This window comes from Squalius cephalus, assembly GCF_949319135.1.
Source record: "Squalius cephalus genome assembly, chromosome: 5".
Lineage (NCBI taxonomy): Eukaryota > Metazoa > Chordata > Actinopteri > Cypriniformes > Leuciscidae > Squalius > Squalius cephalus.
In genome coordinates, this window is record NC_137126.1 from 7635974 (window position 1) to 7653025 (window position 17052).

The 17052-nt window shown below is 39.1% G+C and overlaps 1 protein-coding gene across 2 annotated transcripts in view; it reads right to left on the bottom strand.

Moving 5' to 3' along the window:
- Nucleotides 1–17052, bottom strand: part of doc2b (double C2-like domains, beta) — a 228462-nt gene that overhangs the window by 78150 nt on the left and 133260 nt on the right. For both annotated transcript variants that reach the window (XM_079872550.1, XM_079872551.1), the window contains exon 9: nt 4900–5085. In XM_079872550.1, coding sequence (XP_079728676.1) covers nt 4900–5085 — 186 coding nt within the window. The remainder of the gene's footprint in view (nt 1–4899; nt 5086–17052) is intronic.

The window sequence follows — 17052 nt, forward strand, 5'->3', positions numbered from 1 at the left end:
TATCTTGCACACTAAGTTGACCATTTAAACATGGCATGTTTTTTAATAGCCAAGCCTCATCCAGAAAACCCCAAGGGCAAAAACACAGGGAAAATAGAGTCCATTCCTCTCGTTATCTGTTATCTCACGACAGCTTGCAGATAGGCTCTTTAATAGGATTCGACAGAAGGTTGTAGCCTGCTTTCAGGAAATCCTCCCCCTGCTTATACCTGAGCGTGCCTTCGCTTTATGTGTCAGAGGGACTGACTGTACAATCCATGCTACAATAACAGGTCTCTGCTACCTGATCATATATGATCATAGTGGAGATCAGTTTGATCAAATGCCATGAAAAAAGGCATGATTAAAGAACAAGATTGTACAGTTTCTATTTTAATCCTGCTGTAAGTACTGTGCTTTGTTTCTACGGGTCAAGAGCATGTAGTTTAGACATAAGTAGGATATTTTAAAAAAGAAAAGAAAAGCATCAATCTTGTATCAATATTGTATTTATAAAATTAGGATTGCTCCATGACAAAAAAATTAAATAAACCATCATCTTTTCCATGTCTCTGATGCACTATGGGACGTCATTAATGAACTTGTGATCAGATGCGATTTGATTGGACTAAGTCGGGGGGCTGCTCAGTAGGTGTTGCACTTTTCTGTATCAATTAACATCCAAGTCGACAAAAAACAGATCAGATACTGCTAGACTTGGTGTCTGTTCTTCATCATGCAAATTTACCAATATGGCAATGGGTGTGTTAGTGGAGTCAATGAGATTTTTGAAAGAAATTAATACTTCTATTCAGCATGGACACATTAAATTAATCAAAAGTGACAGTAAAGAATATATAATGTTAAAAAACAAAAAGAGTATTACTACAAATAAATGCTTTTGACTTTTGACTAAAAGCAAAAATGTGTCACTGTTTCCAGAAAATTCTTACGGACCCCACATTTTTTGAACAGTAGATTATATACTGATCTCTAGTACTGCTAGATGGATGCTAGGATGCTTTGGGTGGTTGTTAAGGCATTGCTAAGTGTTGCTTATTTCCTCTTCCTAATCTGTAGAATTTTTTTTTTTTTCCCATTTTGACAGTATTACCACTTGAGTTCTTGAAAGAAGTTGAGAAGCGCTGTCACAAAGGACTTTATCTGAAATGACGACACAAAATGCAGAGGATGTTTCTTTCTTTGTCATGTTTCCTAGGAGAAGCGTGAAAACAAAAAAGACATGATGTTCCTGTGTCCTCATTGTGCTTGAGGGTGTCCTCTCTGATCCTTACGGATACCTTGTTCATGTGGGAGAGTGATATCTCAGGAGTTATGGCACTATTAGGGACTAGCAGGGCCGTCGCTAGAGGGGAGAACGGTGGTGACGATTCTCGGGGCGAGGAGGACCGAGGAGATCTCACAGCAACAACTGTGGGCCGTCCTGGCCACTAGTACTCTGGGACTGTCATAAGAGAAGTGGACCTACCATCTTAAGAAGTCATCAAACTGATTTGGAAATCAAATCTATCCGAACAGAATTGAGTCTTCACAAACAAATCTAAACCTTGGGAATATTCCAGTGGTTTCTGTCCAACTTAAGCCAGGCTTTCTAGAGTCTAGTGGACGGGAAGGAGATTTTCTGCAAGTTCATTTTGTGTCTTGTCAACTAATCCTTTAAAAGCTCATCCACCAGGGATAAACCAAAAGTTAAACCCCAAACTCCAGTTCTGTTATGTAATTCAACGAGTATCTGGTGAACACAACTCTTTTAGATCGCTTTCAGTCTGATTGACCAAAGGTTAAACAATTAACCTTTAGTCCAACTTCCCAGTAATGGCTTAATTGCAGGGATAACATGTCATGACTCAACCAGGTATATTTAATGACGCTTAAACCACTAATCCTCCTGAACAAAAATATGAGGTTGCATGTGACATTCCGGACTGAAACATAATCGCTTATGTAACTGTAAGACAGTCGTTTGACAAACAAACAGTCGCTCTATAATCTTTGTGCATTTCAAGCGATCTCGGTTTCAGATTCAAATGGAGTATTACAGTAGGGTTATGCATGAATGAGAAGGTCGTGTTGGACATGTTGGTCAATTGAACATTTTTGTGGCCTCTGAAAAGTGAAAAGCTGCATTTGCCAGCAGCTGATAGGTGTGTTAACATTGACAGTGATTAAATCTCTGGAGGTCGGGAACTTGTTGAATAATCTGCTCATCACATTACATTAAACCGCTCGATTATTTGAAAAACAGTAGGCGAAAAGTAGAAAATGTTCCGCTGAGATTCTGAGGTGTGCATTCGATGGACACTTTACTATCCCATGAGGCCACAGGATTTAGGAATGACGGTGAAGCGGCATTGAAGAGATTTGTGAATGGCATTGAAGCGACCAACTGACGCTGGTTGGTCATGTGACAATAACATTTAATTCATACTATATATATAGAACGTACTCTGCGAAGTGAGTAGTACCTACTCAGACAGTTTCAGATTTCGGATGCACTGTTTGTTTGTGGGGTTTTTTCTCTCCAAAGGAGGGACAGAAATCTCTCTCTTGTTTGAGCAACCTAACATGGCTCAACCAATGGTGTGAGTTCGGAGGCGGGACTATCTGTCTGTTTTTATGAAAAACAAATGATGGTCACTTCAAATGGACCACTTCCTGGTCACTTCAAAAGGCTGTCAATGTGAACACCCCATTAGACTGAAGTTTATTCTTGTAGTGCACCGTCAGGAATGTGTCAAGCAGCAGTGCACAGAAACCACCAGAGGTACAAAACCCCACGGACCTACTTCCCTGGAAAAGGGCGAACAGGCACTCATGGGTAAAATGAGGATTGCATCAGTCAAAGTGGCTTGTTTTCCCCAAAGCATCAGTGTTTAGTTAATTCAAGTCAACAGGTCAGCGAGGCTTTCAGCACGAGTAACAAACAGGTGGTATTTCGTTAAGGGCTTTGAAGCCTCACGGGAATTCATCATTTTATTTTTAATTCTCCCTAGCTTAGATACTATTTACTGATGAAGCAACTGGTTGCATGTTTGCAACTGACAAAAGTGCTCAGCTAAAATTCAAGTCCAATTTTGTGTGGATCCAGCTCTTAATTAAGCTCCAAAACAGAAGACTGCTCCGTTTGCAATCTGTCCTGTAGTACTCAGTTCGGTTTGTCGGCAGAGCTGAAGAGACGCCATGGCCAAATGTTTGTGGAAGTTCCTTGTAATCCATCTGTTGCATTAGCAAAGCCTCAAATTTGATCCCTCAGAGATAATTTTCTTCCTCTAAGTTACTCTGCTAAAATCCCAGTGAGACATTCGAACCATTAAATGCTCTGGCAAATTAGTGTAATTGGCTTATTTGTATTTCATGAGTCACATAACAAACATGTCAGGTTAGGATTTAATTTGTCTCTCTGTTGTGCAACTAATATGTTCATTGTGATTCAGACAACAGACGAGAATGAGAGAACAGGAAGAGGGTTATGATTTAGTGAGGCACACTGATGAATCACAGCACAATAGCTCTGTGCTAATCTATCATCATAAAACACGGGCGCATCAGACCGCGATCCTCTGCTTTAACGGTCACACCCGCAGATACAGCATCTACATGCATTACATTCCTCATGAAAGGTGAAGGACTGGTTTTATCGGCCGGTGCATTTCATCAACCTGTGACAGATTGTTACATATGAGTGACTGATATTGATTATTGTGGTCGACAGCAAAGCATGCAATTATACTACGACAGAGATGCACTTCAGATCATCTTTGGACAGTTAATGTTCTACAGATAGCTCGCTATTACACATTAATCCGCTTTTTAATGTCCTAATTTGTCTTGTTTAAAGGCATAGTTCAGCCAAAAAAATTTGTTTCCAACCTGTATACATTTATTTATCTGTGGAACACAAAAGAATATATTTTGAAAATCAAAGGGAACCAATGTTGTTTTGGACCCCATTGACTTTCAATTTAAAATATCTTTTTTTGTGTTCCACGTTAATTAAGAAAGTCATACAGTTTGTAATGACACGTGATTGTATTTTCATTTTGGGGAAATCTATTATTTTAAGACTTGAATATAGCTCTGTTCCAAAACCTAGTGAGCTCCCTATATAGGGTGCATCAGAACTGAAATGACTTGATTCTTGATTCTGTTTTAAGGATATTGTTTTCCTGAACAAAATACTGATTTAGGAAATGATTTTCACTGTGCAGCTCACTCTTGGTCTTGCATGCAGGTCAAAGGTTAACATCTGTCAGCAACAGAGCAGTGCATGCTATGCCAGAGCCATTCAGGATTAGATCCAGACCCCATCGTTGCAGCTATAAAGTGTTTCCATCAGCACACATGCTCGGGCGCACACGTTAAGCTCGACACTGTATGGATTAACCCCATCTAAGACAGAGCATGATAATGATAAAATGACCACATGAGACCACAGGGCTCCATCTAATCTAGTCTACAGGCTGCCATGATTGAAAACCAGACAGCAAACGGAGAGGCAGGCAGAGGTCCATAATAGGATTTACATCTGGGACAGGCAAGAGCTCTACAGATATAGATACACAACAGGAACTGATGACTCGCACCTGATGCCCACAAGAATCGCTTTAAAGATGTGTCGGTCTAGGGAACGAACACAAAAACCAGACGGCATAGTGTGCGGATCACAAAGAGGCTCAATGTAACACACATTCACCTTCTAAACATTGTCTGTCTGAACCCAAAGAATCACAAGTGCTAAATAAACCCCTGCCATTTCCCAGCATTCAATCAGAGCTGCCAAGTTGCTGCCAGTTGCTTTCGTTCATCCGGGTGATCGAAAACAAACAGACAGAGGAATCTGAGGCAACAGTTGTCATTGTAGAGTGGCACAAAGAAAAGGAGTAAGAAACATCTACTCACTGGAGTCGTCTGAATCGTAGCCTTCCACGTCGGGTTCTTCCTCCTTCTTGCTGGCCACGAGTGCGGTGGCGCCGAAGGCTTGGTCCAGGTCTTCTTCATCTCTGTTGGGGTCAGAGGCCGGGCCCTCTGTCTTCTGGCTGGTCGAGGTGCTCCGCAGGGAGCCGGCGCGGCTGAGGGCCGGAGGAGCTGTGGGGGGGAGACCCCGTGGGTAACGGGGGAAATAGTCAGATATCTGTTTGATGGGCTGAATGGGACCTGGACATACATCAATGGCCATGTGCTCCTGGATGCTGATGGTCGTCTTCTCGCCTTTGCGTTGTGTCATTCATGCAGCCCTTTAGAGGATGTGCCACCACCCCTGAACCCGGCTAAGGGGTGGCGGGTGGTAGCAGTAAAAAAAGAAAAAAGAAAAATGAAAGAAATAAAGAAAATGAAAAAAAAAAAAAAAAAAACCTTCAAAAGTAGAATCTTCCTTGCTCTGGTAATCTGTTAGTGTCCCTGAAGCGTGACTTGTTGCGTGTCTTGGTGTGTAAGTGCATGTGTGTGAGTTTGCGATGGCAGCGGTGGGCTACATGAGAGGCTCCAGCACACTGTGGTCATGCCGTCTGCCTGTGAGCTGCGCTCAGACCACTACAGAACGCTAACACTGTTACCGGGATGAATGCATGTGTGTGTGAGAGAGAGAGAGAGAGAGAGAGGGAGAGAGGAGGAGGGGGCAGGATTATACAGAGGGATGGAGGGATTGGCTGATGTCATTGCTAAGCAACATGACGGTAAACAGGAACCGGGCGCACGGCTACTTAATTATGCTATTAGTCCATCTGTTAGAGAGAGAGAGAGAGAGAGAGAGAGAGAGAGAGAGAGAGAGAGAGAGAGAGAGAGAGAAGAGAGAGAGCAGCTGGGTTATCTCTCTCTTCCTCATCTCCCTTCAGTCTAGCATCTGACTGAACTGCCATCGCATGTGTTGAACTCCAGCACAATTACCAGCAACAGGTGCTAAATGCCTAAAGTCAGACGTGCCAGGTTATACATCAGTCAGGCTATTCAGATAATACAATGGGGTAAAAGCAAAAGGTAGATAAGAAGAAATACTGGATTATATTGCATTATAAATATTGCATTCTTAATGTGCAGACAGTGTACTGCATGTATGTATGAATATTAAGGCAATAGGTTAGCCAAAATTTAAATTTATCTTCATTTACTCTCCCCTCATGTCATGACTTCTGCTGAACATAAAATGTTTTTTTATTTTTTTAAAAGAACTGTTTTTATACATACAATGATTGTCAATGGATCCTAAACTACATTGGACACCACTAATTTTCAATGAATGGTTTATTTATTTTTTTGTAATCAAGTTAATTTTAGTAATCAAGTTAAAAATCAAATCTTTGGCAAGTAGCTGAAATAATATAACTTTTAAAATAACTTTTTTATACTTTATTTCAGCTAACATTTATTTTATTTCAAATAAGTAAATGTTTATTTCTTTTTTCATTTCAGTTCATAATAACCCTGGTGAATGATGAATAATGATGAATAATTTGCTGAGAACTTAACATTGAGCATCATGTTGCTAACTGGCTTGAATTTTTTTTTAATCTAATACAATGGCTCTCAGGCATTTTTAAGAGTGTCTTGAGAGTCTTAGGGATCACTGTATTTATAACACTTATCTACATGAACTTCTCTTAAACTGATTTCTGTGTCATGACAAATAACGATGGTAGAGACGTTTACTGGGAAAATTGCATCAGTGCTCTGTTGCTTTATGAAAACTAGCAGGGGGCTATTCAACCTGTCCCCCGCTTTACAGCTCTAATAAATTACAGGCAAAAGCCATTCTCACATTTTACAATAGCAAAGACTTATAGCAAAAACAGTGAGTAATCTTGATGTACTCTCTTAAAGGACCCTGACAAGATGACAATGCGGCGATCTCAATTGATGGTGTCGCTTTTAACAAGGGATGAGGAATGAAGAAATTAATGAATGATGGCGTGGGATATACGTAGGGTATAGTATGATGTTATTCAATCATAATTTTAAATGGTTGTTCAAAATTTAGATTCAAATGTTTGCTATTTCCCACATGGTATCATTAGGAGACAAAACCTGGCAATTCATTTACTCTTGTAATTAAGGAGTCGCCCCCATGCTCGGTGTAAATCTTCAGCGGGAAACACTTAGTGAGAGCTCATTATTTTCTGTCTATTTCCGTAATTCCTTCTGGAGATCCTTTCTTTTGTGCTTCCGGAAGAGTCATGGTTAAAATAAAAAAAAATGAAGAAGAAGAAAAAGGCAGAAAAAAAAAGTTTGATTACCTCCAAAGAGCGCTTCACAAGAAAAGTAGCACAGCTGCTACCATTTATCATGCTGATAATGTGCAGGTTATTCATTTATTGATTCGAATGTCTAGCACAGAAACGTAGCTGTGAACCAAGTGAAGGCTAGAAAAATAGTACACACTAAATGTACTGTAGGCAAGGAGCCAAGGCTTCTGTAATCCAAGTTATTTTCCTGTGGAACAATGTACCCAAATGGGGTGCTATTCAACAAGCATTTTATTATGTAAATTTGCTGATATAAAGTCAGCCAGTAAATTGTATTTAAATTAATTTAATGATCTAAAATGTGATTTGTTTCCATGGTCATATATTAGAAATCTCATTCGTGCTGACAGAATTTTCTACTGCTACTGAAATTATTTAGCACTTTCCAGAAAATATAATTCAAGCACAGACTGTACAGGAGAGACACAGCATAAAGTGTTGCTGTTATGCTTTTTTGGATATTACCTTTCATGTAGTGTGTAATATAGCTGTTTGTGGATGTGAAAGGTCTGCAAAATTTCACAGATCAAAGTGCACAATAAATGGAGTTATTGTCTCCCAAAAAAAAAAAAAAAAAAAAAAAACGAACTGATTCTAAACTTCCTGAGATGAGTCAACAGTGAGTCTTTCTTCCTGCACCAACCTAAGTAAGTTTGCGACAAATTTGCATAATGTGAGAGCCTATGGTCATCTTTGGCTGCCTGCAAACAAAGTCTCATTTGATCCTCAAAGGCTGTAATTGCAGCTGAGGCCAGGAAGAGGTTTATGTTGGTTTGGTTTGGTTTATGTAGTCAACATGCCAAGAAGATACTGTTTTCTACACTGTAAAAGCAAATCCACTTTGCATGCACTTCCAAAGGATGAGGACTAGGAGTGTATTGGTACACAAAACTGACGGGTCGGTATGTACCTCGGTTTTGACGTCACGGTTCGGTACGGGCGGTTCCTTTCAGTACAGCCCTTAAACATAAACTTGCTTTTTTTATTAAACCGTGGTTTACTGAACAAATTGTGTCTCTGTCTTTAAATGAATTCAGTTATAATCAAAAGTTTCTTAAGGATAGAAAAAATTATCTCTGGTAATGCTGTAAACTATATAGGGAGCACTTACTCTAATATTAAAGGTTAACAACAGAGCCCAAACTAAGTTTTTGCAGTAACTTCTAAATCTAATTATATATTTTTACTCCAATTCATTGTTGAAATATACTTGTTTCAGACACTATGAGAAAAGAAGTGAAGCTGCATTGTATATTATGAGAAAATTCAGTTGTTTTTTTCCTTGGATGCATGTAAACCTATTGTAGGAGACCTCCAAAACCAAAATAAGAACCTTTTAAAATAGCATAATTGGTGAACTTTAAATATTCCATATTATATATGAAATTCCAAATATGAAATATTCTAAACCAACCAGATTAACCGACAAGTGGCCAAACCACCTTTAAAACTAGCTCATACCTGACCAGACTGGTTAGGTCAGTCTGTTTTGCTGGTTTAAGCAGTTTTTATTTTGGCAAGTAAAGCACACTTCAAACATTTTTAAATTCGATATGACGCGGGCCGCTGTAATGTAAAATCTGGGATAAACAGCAGTGCATTTTACATTCTCTTTCTTACTCTCCAGGTGCAATTCATAACTTGGCCTGTCCATAATGGATCTTTAAGGGCATGGTTCTTAATCCAATTTTGCATCTGTAATCAGAGGATAAAGTGGGTTAGTGTATATTGACTGCTCCGGCCCTTAGCCGAGATCAAATGTCATTCCTATGAGGCTCCAGTGCGCTTAGGGAACCTTTGGAGACAGCTACAAACCAAATATGAATCAGGAAGGCCATTGAAGACAAAGTTCATGGGTAGTGACATTTCTACAAGAAAGTAAAAGCCACTTTTGTTCTAGCTGTTTCTCAAAGAATCATAACAGGCTGATGAAACTAAAATATATACAGCTTTTATTATTATTTATCCTTCCAATCCCTGCCAGCTCATAGTGGTGGTGAGATATTTTATTTATAAATTCATGAGTGGATGCCAAACCTTTGACATTCACTCCCTATAGTTTCTGTAAATTATTAAAGGGGTCATATAATGCCATTTTTGTACAAGCTAATATGATTCTTTAGGGTCTAAATTAAAAGTTTGTAATATACTTTAATTAAAAATTCTCATTAGTATTGTAAGAAAACACTAATTTTACCTGGTCAAAAACAGCTCTGTTTTCAGCACGCCGTTTCAGTGCATGTGTCTTTAAATGATAATGAGCTTTGCTCACCCCGCCCCTCTGTTCTGTGGGTACACCGTATCTAACACAATAACCACGTGTTATTCGTTATAAACGTGTGATTATGAATTATATTGAGAACGTCGTACATAGAAAACATGCCGTAATGTACCCTGAGTGTAAACCTTAGACGCATTCATTGTGAAGCCTGCAGCAAGGTTTGCAAATTTCGCAAAGATTAATATAAATACTAATATAAAGGTTAATAAAACATTACACTCACATCTTCTGGAGGTTCAGCAGTAACACGTTGGTACCGATCCGTTTTTTCTCGTTTGTAAAGCTGTCTGGTGTGAAATGATTCGCGTAAACATGAAAGCATGGACGATCGTGGGGAATCCCCGTGAGGGAATCCCCGCGTCAATCCTTTGGGCATATCGCTTCAAAAACAAAACTCAGCCACTGCATCTTCAACGGCTCAGATTTAGGAACATCCAAATGACTGCTGTGTTCCTTATTACATCTAAGAACAGAACACCACAATCGCTTAGACGCCATTCTACTCCAGCATATCAACAATGGCGGACTACTATGACGACGGCTGTCACAGCTCGCTCAGGGCGGGTCTTGTGTTGAAACACGGCTGTCAATCACAATCGCGGGAGGGGCGTACGATCTTATGACGTCACAATATCGAACGGCTTGATTTCATAGATGGTCAAACATATATGGAGATTAAAACAAAACCACTGGATGGATTTTAATCATGATAGGATGGTTGTGTACAGGCACTGCCAACAGACATTTCAGTGCAATCAACTTGTAAAAGTGCATGTACCATTATATGACCCCTTTAAGGAAACAGCTCAGCACTGATGCTGTCATTTCAACTTATGTTGAAATAAGAATAACTAAAAAACGCAGACCTGCTACCATTGGTGATGGAGCACTCCGATACAAATTCATAGAGGGCAGAAATATGCCATGTAATATGAGGTTGTGCTGCTCACAGAAGAGCTCTTGGACTCGCTCTCACCTCTATCATCTGTCTTGTCTGCCTGTCTAATCTTATCAAAATCAAAAACTCACAAAGTAAAACTTGCACAAAGCAAAACAGTTTTAAACCAACATGAATTGTGATTCAAATATAAAAAGAATGCATGTAATATTAATAAATATTGTTCTTCTATAATTTAAGGTGCATTCAAGAAATTAGTTATGGTCCCTACCATGCTGTGAATCTGAAATATATTCATAAATATGCTGTTAATTAATGAACCAGCCAACAGGGGCTTGTTTAGGAGATGCCCTTTAAAGGAGCAGTTAATGGGAAAACATCATCTTTTGAATAGTCCTTGCCTGCTGAGAGGATAAATTACACTCGTACTACAATATTCAGTGGAGCAGCCAATTTAACCCAGTAGCACAAGCTATGGTAAAAGACCCATACTCTTAAAAATTATGTTTGCTGGTGCAACTTATCTTATTTGTGACCCTGGACCACAAAACCAGTCACATGGGTCAATTTTTTGCAATTGAGATTTACTGTATACGTACACCATCTGAAAACTGAATAAATAGGCTTTCCATTGATGTATGGTTTGTTAGATACAATTGATGTATGGTTTGTTTGATACAACTATTTGAAAAACTGGAATCTGACAGCGCAAAAAAATCGAAACATTGAGAAAATCGCCTTTAAAGTTGTCCATTTATGTTTGCGATTGTGCTGCATTCACTCACAAAATAAATGTTTTATATATTTACGGTAGGATATTTACTAAATATCTTCATGGAACATGATAATTACTTAATAACCTACTGATTTTTAGCATAAAAGAAAAATCGATCATTTTGACCCAAATAATGTATTGTTGGCTATTGCCACAAATATACCCGTGTGACTTGTGACTGGTTTTGTGATCCAGGGTCACATTTAGGTTATGCAATATATTAAATATTACCAGTTAATTTTAATGTTCCAACAGGAAGACTATTCGCAGATTGCCTGACCACAACAAACTAATACAAATATCAGCAATGTATCAGTTCTCTTCTGCTACACAGTAGTCAGTTCACAATTGGAATTAGAATAAGATATGCAAAACAATGCACCTATATGAACCATAATTCCATATTCTTCAACTCTCACTGGCAAACAACTCTCTTCTGTGCACACGAGAACGCAACAGGCTCCATATCTGTGAATATTTATTTATGACTGCAGCATGTGGCACATTAGGATTTTACATTGTAATAGCCTGAAGCGCTGGATGCAGGGAGGAGAACAGATGTCAAATGGAGCTTGATAGATGAATGCAGATCCTACGAGACACGCAATGATCCCAAACAAGACTCAGTAGAACAAAGGATGAGAGATATTCACGTTATAATCTCTACTGTGGTTGAGAAGTGCTTAGAAAAACTCACATTAGCCGGGTTATCTCGGACTCCCCAGACACACATGCATAAACAGGTGCATAAGTGGTGATGGCTGTTTATTTAGGATGCTCACACACACACTGTTAGTCAGGACTTACTGATGAGGGCTGCACTTCCAAATGAATTGTTCCCCCTAATGGGCACTACCTCCAATTGGTTCCTTGAATTCCTAACCGTTACGTGACAAGTGATCCAAACGGGTAATACAACCTGCTCTAAGTGGATTATTAACACTGGTGCTCTTGAGGGCTTCTGCTCTCGACCGCAGTTACTTAACCTAAACCGTTCAGCAACACATATCAAACTGACTGATGGAAGCACAGTAATTTGGCTGATAAGCAGTGATGAAATGGCGCACGGAGAGGAAGTGGCCAACCTCACTAAGAGGTTCTGCATTGAGACCAAGCCCAGAATCCACACAGGCAACGGACAAGTACCCACGGTAGGGCAAAGCTCGGGATCTAAAGGCATAGTTCACCCAAAATGAGAATTCTGTCGTCATTTATTCACTCTCATGTCGCTCCTGCATGACTTTTTGGTAACACTTTACTTAAAGCCTTCATATACAATGCATTATAAAAGTATTTTAATGCCTCAATTATGCCTTGCAATGCGCCTTATAATGTATTGTATGGTGTCATGAATAATTGTAACCACAGTTATAATACATTATAATACTTATCTATTCATTGAACACACCTTTAGAAAGTCTAATGCATTAAAACATGACAAACAACCAGTTTCAGATGTATTCAGATGTACATTTTTATCTTTGGTAACATTTATATTTTTTAAAAGATATAATGCATCGTAACGTACATTATGAATACCTTGATAATGCATTATAAATAAAGGCTTTAAAGGGTCACGACACCCTAAACCAAAATTTCTGAGATTTTAACAGAGGTATGTGAGTTGAGCACCATTGAAGACAAAGTTAGCATCTGTTATATTTAATAGTAGGGGGAAAATGGTAAAATTTTTGTTTTTATACGCTATTTTCGTCTTCCTGGTTTAAAATCTTCATCGTGTCCACGTCACTGGCTGTGACGTGGCAGAGCACTATAGTACTCTGATGACTCATCGGTGTCTCATAATTATTAATGAGACTGAGTTTTTTATCCAATGAGAAGACACTTTCTATTAATTATTCATGACACCACGTGGATCTTTCCAATGACAGACATGTCAAACTATGATATTGCGTAGTAGATGAGAGAGGCAATGATGGGACGCGCGTTTGTTTTCGTGGTGCAAAAGTTCCAGTGCATCTTTCCTCGCGATGCTGCCAGGGCTGGACTCTGACTGCGGGCGGCTGGTTGGCCATCAAAACTATGTGTGTACGCAACCATTCAACGGGAGAATGGTGGACTTCGGCCTTGTACACCAATACAAGTTTCGTCTTGCGAGTGATGCGGTCCCGAGGACTTTTCTATCGCTTCAGAGGTGTGTGTGTGTGTGTGTGTGTCTAAAATGTAACCCTGACCGTTTTACTTGCCTTTTGTTAAATAATCACTCGTTATTAAAATTTAGATATTTCGATAAAACCTCAATTGTATGGAACATATGCTTAATTTGTGCAAATTTCTATGTCACTGTCCATCTTTATTATGTGGGTTTAGGGGGCGCGTAGATCTAGGCTATGTACGGAACGGTTTTTTTTTAAGCGAATTTTTTTTTATTTTCAAATATATGCATTTATAGTGTGTATATAAACAAATATATATTTTAGAATGACATAATTATACATATACATGTGCATTTATATGTTTTAAATACAATTATAAGGTATCAGTGCATTTCATTAGACTATAACTTTGCCAGCTATAAACAAATCTAGCATTTCCTCACGTGTTACCACTGATTTTTAGTGACAGTCGATATGCATGCATGGGCCACTGGCGATGACAGTGTGTGGTCTACCCCTCCTGTGCCACACCACACCCACTCCCCTCCCTTCTTCTCACAGCCACCACGCCCAATTAAGTTGCATTTTTCAAAAAGATTGTGAGCTAGACTTGAGCTGAAAGAGGGGGGTGTCGTGACCCTTTAAAGGCACACTGTGTAGAAAATGTGTTTTTGTCAAACAGCGACCCCTAGAGTCACTGTGGAATACTTGCACTGTCGTAAATACCCCTCCACCCCCCACCTCTCACCCTGTACACCGGTACCTGCGTCGGGCATGGAACAGGCACAGATAGACTCCGAAGACATGATTATTGCAATTTATCATAATAGTTTGCAAATTGTGCTCGTTTACACTATTTACAACCTCTACGCTAGGCTTATTTATGTCCTGATAATTATGTGAGATATTGAAAACTGTTCTCATGATAATCGCAAGAATCAACGTCAACAGCGTCGTCTGATATCCCTCAGGACTACGTGATAAATGCACCTCACAACACCTGAGTTCAGCTGGCAAACTAGTTTGTGAGGCAATAAAACATAACGCAAAAAACACGTAAGAGAAGCGCGTGTTTGTTAGCAAGTCTGTTAACAGCTCTGATAATCGAAAGCTAGCTAGACATAATTATGTGGAAATTATTGGACTGGTCTAATTATCAGCAATGGATGAATGAACAGCATCGTAAAAAAATGACATACTACAAGCAAGCGCAACAACATACAACATAGAACGCAAACAACTTTACAAATAAGAGATTTATTTACTGGCCACTTCATGTGTTTTCTCAGATCGGATAGCTATATGATTTATCAAAAGGATTCCATTTACACCTGGTCACATAAATGTGTTTTTGCGAAACGGATTTAAATCCAATCTTCAATTCTCGCACTATATGCAGATTTTTCTGGAGTGCACGTCACCGAAAGCAACAGATATGAGCTGCATTTTATTGATCATCAGCTAAAATGACCGCAATAAGAGAGAGCAGTAACAGCCCTGGTAAGATCATTTCGTTTCTTTACTTTTAATGATGATGATTGTGTGTTAAGCGTCTGCGACTTACTTTCACTTTGATTTGCGATAGTTTGCACGTTGGCTTGATGAATAGATGCTCAGCTTCTCATCTGCAGTGAAGCGTGTTCCAGTAGCGTCATCATATCTGGCTATAACATTACATATAGCCTATAACACGCTCTCACACGTTTTTCTATTTTATTTTTTTTTAGCATTTTTGGGAGGAGTACAATTCACATATGTGGTTTCAACAACTAGATGCATTTACACTTGTCCAGTTTCATCTGGAATGTGTCTTAGACCTCCTCCTGAAGTGGTTTGAGCGATCGGATTCAAATCCGTCTTGAATGCGTTTCGGAGGGCATTTACACCTGGTCTTTTCATGATTGGATAGCTATCCGATCTGAGAAAACGCATGAAGTGGCCAGGTGTAAACAGCCCCCATGACAAAAACATACGCACGAAAGCCGAAAACAAACGCTGGTTGGCCTCTCACGTCCAAATTTGAGGAAGCGGTGGGGGAAGTGACGTATGCCGTAATGCAGTCGAATTTTGTAGTTCTTTTTGTGCTCGGGTTACTACCCGAACCCCGAAGTTACATAGTGCCAGTAAAAGCGATACAGACCCCGTCAGGCTATGGCAGACGTGTCATTCAACCTATTGTAAGTCGATGTACCATCACAAGGGTCTTGGAAATATATTATGAAGGATGAAAAGCTACATAGTGTTCCTTTAAGTAAAGTGTTACTGACTTTACTGAACACAAAAGATGTTTTGGTGGTAGCAAAACAGTTACTTTGGCTTTCACTACATGGACAAAAAATGAGTCTGGAACTACATAAAGGGGAGTAAATGCTGACAGAAATGTCCTTTTTGGGTGAACTATCCCTTGAAGAATCTTTATGTTTTTATGTTTTGTTATGTTTTGCCATACAGTATCCCTGTATATTAACGATATAGTTTACACTAAAAATGAATTCTGTCATCATTTACACAACCTCAAGTTGTTCCAAACCTGCATGACATTCTTTTTTCTGTGGAACATAAAAGTAGAGATTTGGAGAAATGTCTCTCTCTCTCTGTGTGTGTGTGTTTTGGCCATACATACAAAGCCAGTGTTCACCAAAACTGAACACTGAGTTCATCAGAAGAACATACTGTACATCATGCAGGTTTCATGCAGATTTTTAAAAAGTGAGACCTTTGAATCTTAACTGAATAAGATTTAAAATAAATAATATACTACTGGATAAGCAGTCTTAAGCAGTTTCTATTAGCAGTCCTGTAATTTTTTGTTCAGAATTTTGTGACAAAATCTAAATAAGGGGATTACAGGAACTGACCGACAATCCAACGACCAGATGTGAAAAGGCCATTCGTCGAGTCCTAAGTTACAGCCCCCCTAAAATGCATTTATTACAAGCAAACAATAATGCAGACAACCTCAATCCCCATAAGGCCTGTGTTATGTGGAGCTTCATACATCACTGACATTATCACTGATTTTAGTTGAATGCATTGCTTATTGCTTTTTGATTGCTTTATTCTTGTCTTGTCATTCCACAATAGAGGGTTTTTGAATGAGCATTAAAAATTGTGTATAAAATAAACAAATCTCAGATTTTAAATGCCATGTCTGTAAGATATCTAATCTCCATTTACATTATGTAGAATGAACTGGGAAAAAAAAGGTTAAATAACTGTGAGTGATTATATGAAATACGTAGGATTGAAAAACCGAGCCTTTGGAAAAGCAATTTATTATATGTTAACGGAAACTTTGTTCATTATGCATGAAAATCCAGTGTTTCTAAAGCCTGTAGATGTGTAGCTGATCAAGTCAATTACACCTGTGGCCCCCGGAGTCAATATATTGACAGAGCCTGGGAATATCTAGAGCTCCAGGTGTGAATCAGCATGTCTCCAGTGCAATAACAGCAAAGAAAAACCTTTTTCTGCAGTAAATGTGAGTGGTGTTTACCTGTGTAAACCTCAGAGTAGCAATGCTATTTTGATATGGGTGGTTTCAGGTGTGTTGCACTGGTGTTCTGCGTGGTTGCTTACTGGTTCAAGTCAAACAAGCCCAACCCAAAGTCATTGGTATTCTAGTCTCGAAATATGTCTCGGGTCTCTTCTTTAATGCAAATGTCTGTAAATCTGATCACTTATAATAACACAACTCTCCAAAACGATCACTCATCATGCTGCTAACAAACATGAGTTACATGGCC